Here is an 18,859-nt window from a genome sequence, read left to right as displayed (position 1 = left end):
CAATCGCCATTTCTTGTGGTCTTCCAGAAATATTTTTAATGCGAAATACTCGTAGAACTGCATTGTCTGAGGGTGTTGAAAGCTGAATCGATTGACACCGGGTGTTTCTATTTATTTTAAGCGGGCTTTTTAGCTATTTATATCAGTGTTTCTAGCCATTTACTAGCGGCTTTTCTATCTATTTTTAGTGGTTTTTCTAGACATTTTCTAGGGAATTTTGTGGCGGATTTTCTACTCTTTCTTTAGCGACTTATGATTGTTTTGCAAGCCAATTTGTAGCTATTTATAACGGTTTTTAAAGTCATTATTTAGTGGTTTTTTAGCTCGATAATCATTTTCCAGGCATTGTATTGAAAAAATATTGCAATCTATTCTTTTAAAAAAAAAACCTTTATGTTCCAGAAACTTGTTTCGCGCACTTTGTCCAAAAATAAATGTTCCATGAAATGGCGCTCATTTATCATTTTTCACGTTATACATTTTTCATTACGTCCCTGGTTTCCTCGTTTAGTTGCGATTACAGAGCTCGTACTGTAACTATTTCACTAAAAGTTATACAGTACTTGTATGTGTATTAGACGCCCAAATAACAAGTTTCTCGATAAAACTCTGGCGAAATCATTGCACATGTTTATTGAAACAAATTATCGCGCAATGGCAACATAATTACTGTTAATAAAATAACTCTGCATTTCAACCAACAATCGCCAAACCAAAATCATTCCGCACACCCAGTTGTATGCTATGTATTTGTATTCGCAAGCATTCCGCAGGAAGTGAACTTTAGAACCCAAATGAAAGAAGTTTGAGCTAAAAACGCGCTTTATTGCAATTTCGGTTCTATATATATATATATATGTATATATATATATATAATTCTTTGTTTCAGTTTTTCTTTTTGCATATTTTAGATTTCGGCGTTCATATATGTATATATATAGTATGTATGTATATATATATATATATAATTTTGTTTTAAATAAACGGTTTCAATGCTTAAAACGCAATTCTTTCATGTTTATTTTTTTTGTTTCTATGTACGATAAATAAGTAGAGTTAGCTAGCTTCTTGACTGTGTCTGACTGTACCACATATACTCGTATGTATGTATGTATGTATTTATGTATGTATAGTATATGTGTATAAGTATGTATCGTTAAAAGGTGGTTCCGTGAATGCTTCATATAAGTATCATGAAAATCTTACTCAACAACTTCCATCTCTTGTTTCGTAAGTTTTCTTCTCAAGTTCCCTTTTTGTTTCTGTTTTGTTCATAATCTTTACATCTTTTTCATCAATTTTGCTTTATCACCTTCTGCATATACGAATATGTATGTATGCATGTATAGACGAGACGTGTACGTGTGTTGGTTTGTTTGCTTGTTTGAACTTTAGTGTGTATGCATGTACGTAAATACTTATATATGTATGTACATATATTATGTACTATGTATAGTATGTTTGGATGTAACTACGATGCGCTGCTCGAGTGCCTTAAATTGTTTTTCAATTCATTTTCTGGTTAGTTTTCATTTTAGCTAAAATAGACATCCGGCATATAGGGTATGTATGTATGTATGAACAAATGAGCTTTGACTTGCCTTCTTACATTGTTTTTGCAAAAAACAGAGAACAGCATACATATGTACATATGCTTGTAAAATTGTTTAGACTGATTTGAATTTTTTTTGTTCCGTTTAGTTTTTTTTTTTGCCTAAAGTTTTTTATTTTTTAAGGCATTTTAGTTCATGCGATGGATGTATGCTGGATTAATGCTTTTCAACACTTTGTAAATATGTATGTAGGTTTTTTTCATGAATACATTTCGTCACATTTGTTGCTCTCTTATGTTCTGGTTTTTCTTTTATTGGTCATTAATCCATTAAATAGGATAATAAAAAATTTTACATAAAAAAAAAACAAAAAGGTGAGTATTTTTCAAACAAAATGCCATTGACTCGGGAATATTTTACCCCAAATTTCTAGGAGCGAACACTTAAAACAGCAGAGTTCTGTTTAAGATGATAGGAATATAATTTTTTTTTTAAGAACAAGTTTTAAAAATCAATCATATTCTAATAATCCATTAGAATGTATGTTTATTAAATATAATGCAGACGGGAAGCAAATAAAAGATAAGTAAACTCAAAACACTTGGAGGCGGTTCGTTGAAAAAATAAAAAAGAAACGGGGTAGAATTTTTCAAACGAAATATTATTGACTCGGAGTATTTTCCTCTAACTCTCTCAGAGCGAACACTTAAAAATCATAATCATCACATTCCAGTAATCCATTACAATACTTATACTAAAATATAATGCAGACCATGGGAAACAAGTACGCAAATAAGTAAATTCGAAAAACTTTAAGCCGATTCGCTGAAAAAAAAAAGAAAAATTGGGAAACATAATATCATTGACTCGCGAAAGTTCTTAACCAAATCTCTAGAATCGAACATCTTATACAGCAGAGCTCTGTCAAGCTTTTAAAGATTTTTTTTCTAGGTTCTAGGTTCTACCTTCTAAAATCATAATCATCATATTCCAGTAATCCATTACAATACTCATAATATGTATGTTTATAAAACATAGTGCAGACCATGGGAAACACAAGTAAATAATAATTAAACTCAAAAAACTTTGGGGCGATTCGTTGAAGAAATTTCAATTTGTTGTTTATTTAAAAATTGTGTTTATATCGAATGCGCGCATTTCAGTTTACCTTTAATTCCTACCACAAAATATATTCATCAAATACACATATATAGATGCATATATATATACGTACTATGTGGTGTAATATGTACGCATACATATATACATATATGTAGTTATATATATATAATTATACATACATTTATATATTTATTTATGACTACTTAGAGAACATCATTAACTTCGAATAGTTCTTGGCAGTTATTTTTGCATATTAATTCAAACTTTTTCTTGCTGCTTGTTTGATTTTTAATTAAAATGTATATACATGTATATATGTATGTATGTATAAGACATTAAATATGCACAAGTACCCATATACTTACATATATGTATATGTATATGAATGCGTCGCATGAAATTCAAATACGTTTCAATTTAAATAATAAAACAATAAATTAATTTCGATTTAATTTACAAAAGTGTTCTTGCAGTTCTAGCTGCGTTCCAATTCTCAATCATCTCGACTTCCGTTCCAACATTCGTTGAACGAAGACATACAATACATTTATTAAACGATTTCAAAATTCACTAAAACACCATCCTCTGGTCGATTCCGCCTAGTTCCAATTTTTCTCCTGCGATTTCCACTATTTCGAAGCTGCAACTTTGAAAAAATTCTTCTTCTTTGTTTTCTTTGCTTTTTTTGTTTTTTTGTTTTTTTTTTGGTTTTACACGCATAGATGCTGACAATTTAAATTGAATTTTTTGTAACTTCATTTGCTTTTCTTTTTCGCATTTGTTTGCGCTTTTAGTTAGGCCTGCAGCTTGTTTTGTTTCAATTTTTTTGTCCAAGCTAAATTGCATTAAATAATTATTATTTAAATATTTTATTATATAATAACTACTACATTGAAAACGAGTGGCTGGTTGTGAGCGTGTGTAGTCCAGTAGGTTTGTGTGTGTGTGTGCATATGTTTGATCTTCTTTTCTTTTGTTATGTGTTTTTCTATATATTTATTTTAAACTTTTCTCGTTATTGGCAGTGCAAGTTTTTTGTGGTTTTTGTTTGTGGCAAAAAGTAGACAAAAAACTTAAACTGCTGCAAAAGCAAATTTGCAATTCAATAAACAGCAAAACTAAAAAAAAAACAACACAATTTTGTGAAATAAAATATACGCAATAAATCACGCAGAGCTACGAATGAAGTTTGTCAAAAGATATGTTAATATGGCTATAAATGATTGTGTATGTGTGTGTGTGTGTGTGTGTGTGCAACTATATATATATAAATCTATTTTTTTAAACAAATTTTTCACAGTTTACTTAACAATTGTTTGATAAAAATATAATTGTTATGCAAGAAAATTGTATAAATTGTGTTAAAATGTATAAAAAGAACCAAACAAAAAAAAAAGAAAGAAAACTGTGGAGGGCTCTTTATTTATGGACAGGCATGTATGTATGTATGTATGCATGTATGTTTGTATATAACAGTGAAAATATATAGTATGTAGCTGCATTTGCAGATAAATTTCACGCTGTTCATTAGAAATTGTTGTCCCTTGCTTTTGCTTTAATTAGAGAAATATTTCAGGGGAATATGCCTATGCCATAGGCCTATCGCAAAAAACTGTCTATTTATGCACAGAGAGTTTGAAAATCATGGAATCACTTTTGAAGACATATGTATGTATGTATGTAGAACTGACGCATCATCTTACTCTATAGGAATTCTGAGCTATGGGATTGACTTATAGTTCAAAACCACGATTTGATTGAACAGCCATATAGAGGATATACTTGCACAAGAAATTGTTTAGCATGTAATTAGTTTTAAAAACCAACCTTGGCATTATTACGAAGAAGAAGTTATATCGAAAGTACTGGGTACTGGTCATATCTGAATCTAAATCTATATCCGAATTAGATTCGCGACTATGAATTGAGTTTTCACTGTAGTTGATTGGGGAGGATCGAATGACCAGCTGGCGGCGCTGTGCTTTTTTTGCATCCTTTTCGCATCCTGTTGCTACTCACAGCCCTTGTAGATCTCTCTCTCTCTCTCTTTCCCTCAGGCTCAAGATCTCTCTCACACACACAAGCATGCGTATTAGTAAGGAAAACAGCATTTGAGGAGCCTGCATAGAGGATGGATGTGTGTGTGTGTGTGTGAATTTGGAATTTGGAATTTGTATGATTATGTTTGTTGCACGTGTGTGTGTGTGTTGGCATGTTTTAGTGTTTTGCTAGTTTTATGTTCTGTTGTTCTTCTATAAGATACGACGAGCTATGTACTATATAATAGTATACATATATATGTTGTGGTACCCTAAAACATTCGCGATTCAAGACTGCCAACTTCCTTCCTTCCGATTGTGTCCAGTCAGTCCATCTTGCCGGCCAACACCGTTGCATATCCTTTAGCCACCGTTTGCCTAACATCCGCTCCTTGGATCCCCACTGCAACGCGTTTTTCTTTCACATTTTAACCATTTTCATGCCCATGTATCGGCTGCTCAAATCCCATGCATGCTGCTCTCTCTCTCTCTCTCTCTCTCTCTCTCTCCAATCTCTCTCTCACACACTCTCTCCGATTCTCTATTGATATCTTTGCTTTCAATCCCAGCCATTCTCCTTTATCATGTGGGCCAGTTCTATAATGAACTTGCCCTCTTTATATTTCTGACTGGACTCATAGGCATGCTCGTACTTCCAGCCCAGAGGCGTTTTGCAGCAATCACAATAGATATCGGCAACGGCATGAAGACCCGTGAGCAGGACACGCTCCTCTGTCTGGCCGCAGCCGACATTCACCACCGAGTTGAAGAGATAAGCCGGCCCCTGGCTGCCCTGAAAGGACTTTGAGATGAGCTCGTCGTGAGAGGCGAGATGGGCACGGCAATGAACACATGAGTAGGTCCGATTTGTGGACGGTAAGTAGGCTTGAAAGGTCTTCACCATTTTTGTGCGGTTGCCTTGGAACCGTTTGATATTGTGTTGCTGTTATTATTATATTTGCTTTTGTTTTTGTTTTTATTGTACTGGCTAATTAGTTGTAGCAGTAGGCGTGTGGTTTGCTTGGCTTTTTTATATCTCTTTTTCTCGTAGCTTGTCACCGATATATGGTTTAACTAGGGGTTCTTGAGGTTCTTGCAGGTCTTGCAGATTCTCTTGTTTGTTGTTTAGCTGCAAAAGTTTGAAAAGACATAGCATCAGTTAAACGTTTTTCATTTCGAACATAATCGCAGAGACACAAACAATGCAATTAATAATAACTTTTTAACATATTTTTAAATTACATATAAATCTATCATGGATTTATGAATTAAATGTTATGATTTACAAATAATTCTAAGTTTAAAAACACATTTTATTAAATTAATTAAATTTAAATTAATTAAAGATAATAAAAGTTTTTTCTTTAATATTTGATTTAGATCTGTCCTAGGTAGGACAATTATTAAATTATTATTATTATTGGTGTATGTAATCTAATTAGCTCTTAATTAGCATTCAGTTTTCTCCTTTTCTTAGTTTTTAGTTTCATAGATCTACTTTATAATGTCTCTGACAACATTTGGCTGTGAATCGGGGTAATGTCCCCGATAGGCATTATTGTACATTAATTTTTCTTATCTTTTGAGCTAAAATTATAACGTACTTTTAATCAATATAATTTACTGTAATCTGTATCTGCATAATAATAATAATTAAATTAAATTATAATTAAGTCGATTATTCCGTTTAGTTAATAACTTAAATGGTTTAACTGTTTTCTTGTTTTCAAACTATTTTTTTTAGCTTCACCTCCTAAAATCTGTATCCACCTTTAACAGCTTATTTCTTTCTCACCAAATTACTCAATAAGAATGTCTAAGTTGTACGGACTTGGTGCAACTCTAATCAGACAGTTTTAAAACTTTTTCTTGAAATGCTGCAATTAAAATTATTCAGGCATTTCACATCGGTGTTCAGCCTTCCTATGAGGTCTCCAACAAACTGCTCTGTAATATTTAATTAAAGAGGTTGTGGAGATACTATGTTTAGTTTCTAGAACCTGGCGAAGCTTACATTCAGTGCTTCAGGGAGCAGATTCAACTTTTTGGTCAGCATAACGAAACGAGTCGATGGGCCGATCCGTGTCTGTTTTTATAAAAACTATATACTTGTATATATTATTTAGGTTAGAGCTATTATAGAGCCATCATAGGAACGAAAAGCTTTAAAAAATTCTTATAAGCACAATTTTTCTGTTATGATCGTATCCTATTTTTTTTTAACAGAATAGTATTTGAGTAAGGATCGGCGGCCATTAATCAGTTTTATAGTCGGATGCTACCAAAAAACTTACCATAACCGGAAAAAGGAAGTTGTTAAGAAAATATGTTTTAGGCGTTTTAATATCTCAATGGCAGCTTTATTATACGAGTATGTATATAGCACATACAAGTGTATTAACATTGAATTATCATTGCAGTTTAACCATCAAGTTGGTTGATAGCCTCTATGGCAGCTATATATGATGAAAAAAAAAAAAACATTTCTTGTAGTTTTCGGGTTTTCCAGGAATATTTTGAAAGCTGGACCGGCAACCATAGGTGACGGTATCTATTTTTTAGCGGGTTTTATAGTTATTTATAGCAATTTTTTTTAGCGATTTTTCTATAAATTTGTAGCAAGTTTTCCAGACATGTTCTGGATTTTTTTTAGCGGATTTTTTACCCCTTCTCTAGCTACTTATAATTGTTTTTCTTGACATTTGATCGCGCATTTTTTAGCTATTCGTAGCGTATGTTTTGAACGTCATTTTCTAGCAATTTTCTAGCTCGATAACCAAAAGCGATAACCATTTCCTAGCCATTCTTTTCAAGCCAAATTTACATTAGCCAGCAATCATTGATGAATAACTATAAAGGCTCCCCCAACAATCTAAACAAAATTAACTCAATTTGAATAATTCGAATACAACCATTTAGTTTCACACAAATTCAATTCAAACGACCTTAACATACGTATAAAAATGTGGCTAAATGTTTCGCCCACTCACCTGTTAGGTGTTGCCGTTGTTGTTGACCAGCAACAACTAAAACAGCGATGTCGCAAAAAGAATATGTCCAAAAGCCAGCGTCTGTGTTGAGTTCAATTGTTTCTGCAACTTCATTTGCTGCGGTCAGTTCGCCTTCCTTTTTAGACGATTTGCCAAATACAGCACCAAATCTTCCTGGCACTGCGCCTCTGCAATATTTTTTCGATTGCTCCTCAGTCGTCGCTGCACCTCTTTGTAGGAGCGTCGCTGCCTAATTCTTATCTCGCTTCTATTATGGGGCGGCTGATAAGCGTTAACTGCACGCGTTTACAGCTGCTGTCGTCGTCAGCGTCGCGGCTGCGACTGTGTGAGCTGTCATTGAACGATTATGGCGGTGCCTTCTCTGCTAGAGTGGTGTGAGGGGATGACCGCACGTCAACCGCAGAGCCCCAACACAATGTCTGTTGGCCCTCAGTGTGTTTTTTCTGTCTGTGCTCCACGTGTCCTCTCTATACACATATAGTATGCATATATATGAATATATCAAATTTCCTGAGATGTAGACAAAGGAAAACATTTTCATTATGTATGTATATACAGATATACATATGTACATACATACATACATACATATGTAAGTACTATGTTAGAACACTTATACAATATGCATTCATTTGCATACACATCCATGCATACCTATTGCCACAACAAATTTGCAATAACAAAAGGCGGTTTGTTGCCCATGATGAGAGAGAGTCTGTTATGCAAAGACACACACACACACATAGAAAAAATGTACGCACACATATGTACATATGTATGTATGTATGTGTATAACGATGAATGGCGCAACGGACGCCATTGGAACTGCACTGCTTATTGATTTTCATTGCATATTCAAAAATATGCAAGCGATATTTTTTCTTTGTTCGTCTCCTTATACTCTACAACCAAATAGTTAATTGCGCCTGTTTGGTTGTTCAGAATTAGTGTACGCATAGTATGGCTGATTAATTAATTAATTAGTATGCTTGCTTTATATATAAATATAAGCAAGCATCCATACCCATATCATAAACATAAATGTATGCCTCCCTTATCCATCCTTATCATCAAAAGGTTTTTTTTAATCACAATTTTTGAAACTGTTTCATAGATCACAGTTATCATAAAGACAGTTAAATTACTCTCCATTGAATAACTTATAAAACATACCCTGGACCACTATATAATAACAGCCCAAGAAAATTATTAAAAACGAGGAATCTTTGAAGTTATTTCTAACAAAGGCACAAATTCAAGTAATTAGTATTCCCTTGTGTTTAAGACCCTTTATTTATAGCTTACTCTAAAGCTGCTTGCAATTTGTAATTGCATGTAGAATTTTAAAAATAATAATAATATGGTTTTACAGTTTTTAAATTACTGAACGAGCCAAAAAAAAAGTAAGCATTTATGTTGTTTTTTGAAAAAATGTAAAAGAAAAATTAAACAACATTTTTTTTTTTGAGAATTGTGGAATCTATTAAGCTGAGCAGCAGTCTGTATCAGGCTTGCTTCAAATTACATGTGGTCCCACCTCTTGATTAATTTTTAAATAATATTTAAAACTTTTTGAAAGCATAAACATCTCTTACATCGACGCCAATATTTTGGAGATAATGAGAAAGTACGATACACTTAACCAATAAATATACCTGCGAAAATTGTCGGCCGGCGTTTCATTGAAGAGAGCTTTTAGCGACTTACCAAAATTGTTTACTAAATCAATAAATAGCCCAAGTGCTAATGTATTAAGCGATATTTTATTGGCTAAACAAAACGAATGTTGCTTGGTTCGGAGCATTCTATACATTCTATACTACTCTACACTATACTTTGTAGCTCAACATACTTCTACAGAGTATCTCCAAGTCAATCTCATCTATAATTTATTTAGCCAAATAATTGGCCTGCGCCCCTCTGCAGCGCAGTCCAGAACATTGCATGCCACAGAAGACCGACAGACGGCTAGACGAATAGACACAGAGACTAACAGACTGGCAAAAATCAGAAAGCGTTGAGCGGCAAACCCAAAAAGCATACTCGTCTGGGTGGGCGGGCACGTTGCACGCACGCACGAGTTTGCAGCAGAATAACGGACTGATGGACAGAGAGGACAGACTGACAATTGATTTGCACTGCTGTTGCTTGCTTTCCCCTTTCTTCTCTTAATCGTGTTTGCCAATAATTGGTGATGAGTGTTACAAAAAATGATCAGGTGCTAAGTGATTTATAGTCTCCGCCGCAGTAGCTGTGTAATCGAGCAGCCCAAGCACCTATGTATGTATGTACACATGTACTATGTAGAGTAAATACAAAATGCAATTAGAAAAGCAACTTCGAGCGATATCGAATAACACACTCGATCGAAATAAAGCTCTGGAAAGCATAGATCAGAATGAATTTGCAACCCAGAAGTACATTTGTTTTACAGCTGATATGTAATATGCAATTGCATTTCACAGACATATGCATTTATTAGTCATTCAAGAAAGATAGTTGTCTCTGGTAATGTTCTACATACTTGTATATGCACAAAAAACCTATCTACAAATTATCTATTTTACCAACAGCACTTCACTGTTTAGAATGGAACTCAACGCCCGGAAATCCAATGCCATAGTAGAATGTAGTGTAGAGAATTAGCAAACCCCATTAAGTAGAGGAAAGTCCCCTGAGAGTATTTTGATAACCAACTCGTTTACCCACGGAACAGCGCTTTGGCAATTGGCTCCGAACTGAATATACCAACACATACAAAACCTACAAACATACATATATGAAAGAAAAATTGATTTATGATAGCTCCATCTATAAAGTTCATACATACATACAAGTATGTATGTACGAAGGAGGGGCAGGGCAGCTGTCACTCCCTAGAAGTCGAGCCAAACAAAAATATTGTTGCCAGAGCCATATAGTACCAGCTGGTAAAATGTTATTATTAGTTATTATACCCTATACCCGTATATGAAGGGTATATTAGGTTTGTGCAAAGCATGTACATAACAGGCAGAAGGAACCATCTCCGACCCCATAAAGTATATATATTCTTAATCAACATGACGAAACGAATCAATAGAGCCATATCCGTCTGTCTGACTAAGCGCCTGGATTTCGGAGACAAATGAACCCACATTCACCAAACTTGGTATGCAGACTCTTATAATATATATCTGATTCCGCCCAAATTTTGCACACGTAATTAAAAAATAATTCTCTCCTTTTTTCAAATATCATTTCAGGATTGATTGTACTCCAGTGAATTTATTTAAGAACCTTCGAAATGCTGCGCTCTAACATCTCTAACAAAAGTTTATTTAGGTCCTTGACAATTACCAAGCTGGTTACAAATCAAGTAATAGATTGCTGTCTTTGGATGATTTTAATCTCATACTGGCCAAATTGTATTCTCAAGACAATTGAGGACCTGGAAGCCAATATATATTTTCAAAGAATCCCTTTTTAAGCAGACATTCTGGGAATTTATGTATGTATATTCAACAGTTGGAAGACATTTAGTAATTAAACACAAAGTTAAATATGCAATAGCTTGATTTAATTTCTGTTGTGTTTGTTCTACTTGTTGTATAAATGCAAGTTTTTGTTAAGTAGTGCAAATATTTGCTGGAATGTTGCCGATAACGGCGCCTAGCCCAGCTACAAGGAAGTACGAACGCGGCGAGTCGCCGCCATTTTGTGTAAATATTTCATAAGCAATGCGTTTTTATAATTAGCGTGCCAAGCCTTTAGCGCGCCTGTATGTAAGTGTGTGAGTGAGTGTGTGTGTGTGTGTGTGAGTGAGTGTGTGTGTGTGTGTGTGAGTGAGTGTGTGTGTGTTGGCTTCTGTTCAATCTCCAAGTGTGCGAGAACGCATGCAAATTGGCTGCCAGCAGTGGTGTTCAAGAGCGACGCCAGCGACGCACAGTGGGGCCTCAGGCAGAATCTCATTAACAATAAAATATGCGATTTTACAAGTGGATCGAATGGTAGGGTTTTTCGAATAGAGTAGTGTTCATAGTGTATACCAGGTTGGAATTTTATTGAATCTGTGCCAATCTTATATTATGGGCGGAAGAGGTCCTCAAATTCGAGTAAAGTTAGTTGATTAGACAATTTCTCATAGTGAGTCGAAACCAAAAGTCTGGTAATGTCTATAGAGACATCATGCTCACTATAGAACTCTCTAGTGTTAAACCTTGTTGTATTGATAGGTCCATTATGATTTCAAGCCAGCAACACCAAATTATTACATTTAGAATAATACATTTGTTTCTCTTAAAAAGTATACTAATTGATAAGTGAAAAAAGAAACATATTTTATGAGCAAGATTGCGAAATTGTTATACAGATTATTTCTTTTGAAAATCTGTGCCAAAAATTGCTGTTGCCCATTTAGTTAATACAAAGTACGACTGCTATTTCTGCCCCTGCACTGCAGGGCTATTTACGGGCTGATCTGGTGAATTATATTTTGCATATTTATGACATTTTTGTAAACATACCAAAGTGCTTTGTACTACTTTCGACCCAATTATACGATTTCAATTAACATTAAAAGGTTTCATTCCTCCATTTTTAATCGGAAATAAAGTTCGTTTAAGGAAAACAAACGAAGCGACGAAATGGCATCTAACAGGTACGTAATGAGCATATAAAAAAACAGCAGAAAACTCAGTATGTATATTATACATTGTAGAAAGATGATAATACATACTTAGTAACAATAGAAGGATACTTGTATTCAAAAAAATTAATACAAATATTTCGATAACTGAATACTTGTTAAGGGGCAAGACAAAATGATGATTTTTTCAACATGTTGTCAGCTTCATAGGAACATTTAATCTTCTCTTAAAATTAGTTATTTTGCACTCAAGTGATGAAAAAGATTATGTTTTTGTGTTGGAAAAACTGTGCAGCCATTTGCTCTGGAATCGATGTATAAATTAAACTTTATGACTAGACACTAGGTGATAATTGAAGATTCACTTCAAACGCGTCTTTTAAATCATTCAGATATCTTCAGTGGTTCAAAAGTTATGATTATTGCAAGAGAAAAAGTCTGGTTGTCCCATCGTGCGATGGCAACAAAGAAAACAGGAGCGCGCAGTGAAGCAGAAGGATTGCTGGTGGGCTGAGAGAAGAAGGGAGAGGGCTAGCTGTTACAGAACAAAGAAATGTATCGTATCAGAGAACAAGGGAAATGCACTTGGCCAGCGGAGACCCCGTGTGGGGTAAGTGAGAAGAGCGCGAGAGACGAGCAGACAACAAAGGCACTAAAAAGTTTAAGCGATGGAGAGGAGGGGGCGGCTGCAGAGGCTGCACTGGATTCGAGGCGCGTCTCTGAATAATTAGCATTTAATAAACGACGACAACGACGGAGACGACGACGTCGCTGGCAAAAACAATAACAGCTTTTGAGACTACTCCAGCTGGTTGAACCGCTATAATTTGGCACCAACAAATGTTAATTTATTAATTTAATTAGGCAGAAGATTTACAGCAATACAATACGGCCGCCCCAGTCGAGTAGCAGCAAACAAATAATGCACCGATGCCGGCAGTAACCGCAAACAAAAACAAACAACAAAACAACAACAATAAACGCCACCGAAAAAGAATTGCAAGTTCAGTGAACTAAGAGACTCAGAGAGGAAAAAGAGAGAAGCGCGACAAACAGTGGACAAAAGGAAGCAACACTGCCGCTATTTTGTTGGTGCTCTTAACTGACTAACTGACTAAGTGCCTTGCTGACTGAATAGCTGATTTGCCCGGTTTTGCGTTCTACCAGTTTTAAACGGCACGCACACACACACACGTACATACGCACATATACACGTTGTATTCATCTATGTATGTATGTATATGTATAAATACATTCGTATTGTACATTCATATACATACATACGTACATATGATGTACTGATGTGAACGACACTCGATTTACTACATTAAAAATTTTCGCACGCTCTACCTACATTCATTCATTCATACATAAATACATACATACAAACAGTCATATGTATAAATTAAATTCTATTAATTTACCACTTCACTTTTTGGATTTTGTTGGTCTTTTTTTTTGTTTTGTTCGTGGCGCACACCAATCAAAATTTTTTAAAGAAAAAAGTCCGCAAAGCAATCCCGCAGAGCGCTTTGCGAAATGAATCGAGCAACTGTGAACTGAACACTGAACTGAGCACTGACGCCGACCACAGCAGAGCTAGAGCAGCGGCGGTGGCAGCGACGGCAGCAAGCAACCGTTTTGTTGTGTTGGCCTGGCCAACGTCGACGTCAACGTCAGCGTCTGTTGACGCGACGTCGCAAAATCGCGCAAATGCAACGGAGATGGACACGGACACACACGCACACAAAGAAGAGGTAGCAGAAGCAACAGCAACAGCAACGGCAAATACAAAAGCTACAGGCGCAGCGCGTACAGGTGGCAACAACAACAGGAGCAGAATAACACAACTGTAGCAGCTGCAGTCGTACATACTTACATACATACATATTCGTACATGCAATGTACATATGTACATACATATACATATACATACATATGTAAATTGCAAAAAAGGACAAATAGCGAAAGCAATGAACGCATAATGCGTGCTCAATGCAATACAAATTAAATGCAATCAACTGCGGACTGAGCGGCAATTTAAAAAAATGCAAAGAACAAATAAAACTGAATTGGAACAACAAAATCGCAACACTTCAGGCAATTTTTCCTACACAGTGCACACCACAACAACAACTATTGTGGGTAATTGCTCATATTGTGTGTAAGTGCCACCACACGCACGCAAAGGTAAAAAACAACGTACACATATACATACATGCACGTACGCGCATGTATGTATGTATGTATGCAAATGCAAAATTCAATAACTCGAACAAATTACCGTTAGAAATTCTAATCCAATATTCTTTATTCATTTGTGCTGATGTTGTTTTTGTTCCTATTGCTGCTGCTGTTCTTGTTGCTGTTCTGCGTGGGTAAGTAACAAGCTCATTGCCATGACATACACACGCACATAAATACACATAGATATCATACATACATACATATGTATGTACATACATGCATACAAATGAATATGTACATATGTACATATACAGCAACAGCCGCAACGGCGTCGAAGAAAAAGGCGTAAGCAAGCTCAACAGAGGTGGCTATAAAATTAGTCATAATGTCAAAACTTAGAATTTTCATTAAGAGATTAATATAACAACAAAGACATGCATGCATACACCCATACATACGTACATATAAGATAAGAAAAACAAATGCCTCAATTTGCATTTTCCTTTGGTAGAGCCATTTCCTGGAAGCATTGACAAATGAAGTTTTTTCCTATGACCCAACGATTAAGAAGGAAGGACCGGGCCCAGCTCCTAAAAACCTGTACCCACTCCCACGAAACACAAATCTGCCCTTTCTCCGACATAGGAGAATCTGAATACCAAGTTTGGTTATTCTAGCTGTCAAGGGCGTACGCAGCTTTTACCAAAAAGGGGGCAGGCCAAAAAATTAAAACTTTGATTAAATAATGCACGATGCATTTAAAAAATAATTGATGCATATGATCAATGGAAAAACTTCAACAAATCCAACTCAGTTCCATAAGGTCGCCCTGCCCCCCCCCCCCCCCCTGCGTACGACCTTGCTAGCTGTTATACCTTCCGAGACGGGAGGGGGGTCTACCCTATCCTGTGCGTTACATTCGTACCAAACTAATATGTACGTATTTCTTTTGTACATACTTATATTCTGTATTATCTACAGAATACTTTAATGTTTTGACTACCTGTGTCAAAGCTGCAAGAATTCGATCGCACAAGTGTAAGTTCAGACAAGTACTTCAGTATCAAGGTAATAATTAAGGCCTTCAGCTGTTAAGGGGAACTAGATATTTATACCCTGTGCCGTTCCTGTGAAAGGGTACCAGAAAGTCTAGGCGCCAAATGATATAACAAGCGAGACGAATCGATATGGACATGTCCGTTTGTCAGTCCCTAGAAATGCCGACAACTATGTATTAAGCCATAACAGCTAGGAACACCAATTTACCCAAATTGGTGCACTACATCCATCACACATACATATATATGGAAATAAAATACGCATGTAAACAAAGTACATGTGCATATACATATGTAGATACGTACATGCATGCATATACAGTGAAAATGGACATTAATGAACACCTCTTTTATCCGGACACTATCTTCGCCAGACACTTTTTCTAAAACATTCGAACGGTGTATAAAGTATTTAGGTATCCCCTTAAGCGGGCACTCCCCTTGGGCGGACAGAAATTGGCCGACCGTGAGTGTCCGGCCACGAGAGTTTTGACTGTTTGTACATATGTATGTAAGTTTCTAAGAACAGCTAATGCAACAAAGTTTATTCTAGTTGATGGACTGCGGAAAAGAGAGAAGTGGGTGAAGGGTATACGTATAAGATTCCAATTTCTTTGGCCACTAGTGTTCATACATATGTATGTACAAAGATAAGTATGTACATATGTTTATGAACGTATCGTGCTGTTTTTTAGTTCAGACGACGACGGCGTCTGTAAAGTGTCGTAATACATATTTATGTACATATGTATGTATGTATATATCCAAACATACATATGTACATAAGTTGTCTTTTTTGATTTGTTGTTGCTGCCAAAGTGTTCGCAGAGCAATTGGCCCCATCTGTGGTACTATAAGCGCTCATTGTTGTTGATATAGTTGCCCACCAATCACAACCACCCCTTGCCATTGCAACAGTCGCATGCGCTTTGAAATCAGCTGTTCTCATTAAATTGACATTGTACGCAGTTTTACCGTTTTACAATTTTTTAGTCATGTCTAACTGGCACGCAACAACTACTCGTATGTATGCAAATACATACATATGTATGTATGTATGTATGTTCATATGTATGAATGTATTTATGTGTGTATGTAATTATTTCAAGTCTTTATGATAATTGCTGTCTTTTCGAAATGTTCTGCTTCTTCTCGTAATGTTTAATAACGAGCTGCTTTAATAAGAATACCTTTTGCGTCTCATTTTTTATTAGGGTTTTTTTCATGCGCCACCGTTATTTGCTGTTGTTTTCGCCAAATGACTTTATGTATGAAAACAAACCACAAATACATGCAAAACAGAAGCAGCGTCGTCGACGTCGACGTTGCCTGAACAAGAAAAAAGTACGCTTAATCAGCACACGAAAGATTTTGTGTTGAATGAAAACACTCTCTTCGCACCCCTCGCAGAGGTCATAAGCGTCAATGACAGCGCTTTACTTGCTTTGTTTTCCAATTGCGCATGTGGCCACAAAAAAGAGCAAAAACAAATCCATAACCATGAATAAGGCGAATAAACAAACGGCGAATAGAATTACAATGCATGATTAACTGTAAATGCAAGGGAAATAGATAAAAACGCTAAATGACATACAAGCACACACACACACACAAGTTATAATCTTGAAAAAGAAACCAATATGGATGAATGTGACACGGTCGCGAAAAAAACAAAACAAAAACATTAACAGCTGATGAAACAAAAATAATTCTTATCAGACGAAGAAAAAAATAATAACATGAAATTTATTGCGTTGCGAAGCCGCCGCTGCCGACGCCACTGCTGTTGATATTATTGTTGTGTGAGTGAGAGCAAGTGTAAACAAAAATACACAAACAGCTGGTGACTTGTGGCGCACACACATGCGCACTACAGCTGTGCATGTGTACATATCCACACACATCCACAAATACATGTGTCGTAGGGCTATGACAAAAAAGCAGGAGACATACACATCTCCATCCTCACCATCCTGCTGACAATAAGACCAGCCAGAAGTAATAACAACGGCTGCTCAAACAAAAACTAGTTACAGCCGAACAGCTGTCTGATGGGGCACAACTGATTTGTGTGGTAGAGGGAGAAGAGAGCGTCAATAGGCGGGAGAGCGTGCCATAAGAGATCAGATGAATGAACTCTTCGTATAGCGCAACGACGTTTATCGCGCTTTGGAGTTGCTGAAAGACGCAATTTGTTTAACTGCACACACACATTGACCGTAGGGTCGCAAATACACACTCACATTCGCGTAAATGAACATTCTATGGTAGGAAAAAGGTAATTGTTTTGGTTTTGTTGCATACCTAACTAAATGCGTTGCAGCTTGCAGTGCTGCTACCATGTTTTGACACTCAGAATATAAGTATGCACATATGTTTATGTGTTTTGCATATATGTATGTACATATATTGATATGTATACATATGCTTGTATACATAAAAATATAAATGCATATGTACATATGTGCATGAACATGTACATATATGTGTGCTTGTATACATATAAGCTTAGGTATATGCTATTATTATATTTGTTTGTCAATACGCTGGATATACACATAAATCGAACATAGAACGACGCGACTTATACAATTACATATATACATATGTATGTATGTTGTATACACATTGTTAATTCATACATACATATTTAATATGTATATACATAGGTACAATACAATTACATCAACAGCTAAAAGAACAAATACCAAACATTTTGCACGCCAAAAACTTGTTACAACTTACGTTCTGTTGCAAAGTTTCTCGTGTGTTTTCTTTAAACATTTAATGGCCAAAACACGCATACACAAACAATATAACGACGTCGACGACAAGAACGAGAGACCCGCGACAAAAAATTACATTTGGATATTGTTTTGATGGCACTTAGTTGTTTGTGTTTCGCACTCCGCTTGTGTAATGCAGCAATTTGCGTACTATATTGAAGCAGACACAAATTTTCTATTTGTTTCTTAATGCATTTGTTTGCTGCTCATTTTTTGCGTGCGTTTTTCCTTCTTTTACAATTACACGCTCGTTAATGTTTGTGTGCCAACTGTAAACCACTGCTCAGTGTTTGTGCTTGTGCGTGAGTGTATGTGTGTGTGGGGGGCAAATCCAACCAAACAACAATACAGAGCTCGCGCAACTGCAAAAAGCGTTAAGTTAGCAGTCCTCCGCTTGGAGCTGCCACTTTGTAAATAAGGCAGTGTTGCCAATCAAGGTAGGCAAGCACGTTGGTGTTACCTACTAGTTACTGATA

The 18,859-nt window shown here is 35.8% G+C and overlaps 1 protein-coding gene across 2 annotated transcripts; it reads right to left on the bottom strand.

The window, feature by feature from the left end:
* Positions 1-4,064: 4,064 nt before the first annotated feature.
* Positions 4,065-18,628, bottom strand: LOC115627469 (protein yippee-like CG15309). Of its 2 annotated transcripts, none has more exons than XM_030523141.1 (3): positions 18,343-18,628; positions 7,705-8,235; positions 4,065-5,843 (listed from the first exon to the last, which is right to left on the bottom strand). In XM_030523141.1, exon 3 carries the CDS (start codon positions 5,616-5,618, stop codon positions 5,274-5,276), a length of 345 nt encoding a protein of 114 aa, XP_030379001.1. In that variant the 5' UTR covers positions 5,619-5,843; positions 7,705-8,235; positions 18,343-18,628; the 3' UTR covers positions 4,065-5,273. The 2 variants fall into 2 exon arrangements, with proteins under 2 accessions (XP_030379001.1, XP_030379002.1); XM_030523142.1 differs by lacking the exon at positions 18,343-18,628 and adding an exon at positions 13,777-13,868.
* Positions 18,629-18,859: the final 231 nt, after the last annotated feature.

This window comes from Scaptodrosophila lebanonensis, unplaced genomic scaffold, assembly GCF_003285725.1.
Source record: "Scaptodrosophila lebanonensis strain 11010-0011.00,11010-0021.00 unplaced genomic scaffold, SlebRS2 tig00000096-arrow-pilon, whole genome shotgun sequence".
Lineage (NCBI taxonomy): Eukaryota > Metazoa > Arthropoda > Insecta > Diptera > Drosophilidae > Scaptodrosophila > Scaptodrosophila lebanonensis.
The sequence above is the reverse complement of the archived record's forward strand: the minus strand, read 5'-3'. Positions and strand labels throughout refer to the sequence as shown.

What these genes read in the sequence shown, in the direction of transcription:
- LOC115627469 (XM_030523141.1), bottom strand. Translation starts at nt 5,618, where the DNA reads ATGGTGAAGACCTTTCAAGCCTACTTACCGTCCACAAATCGGACCTAC.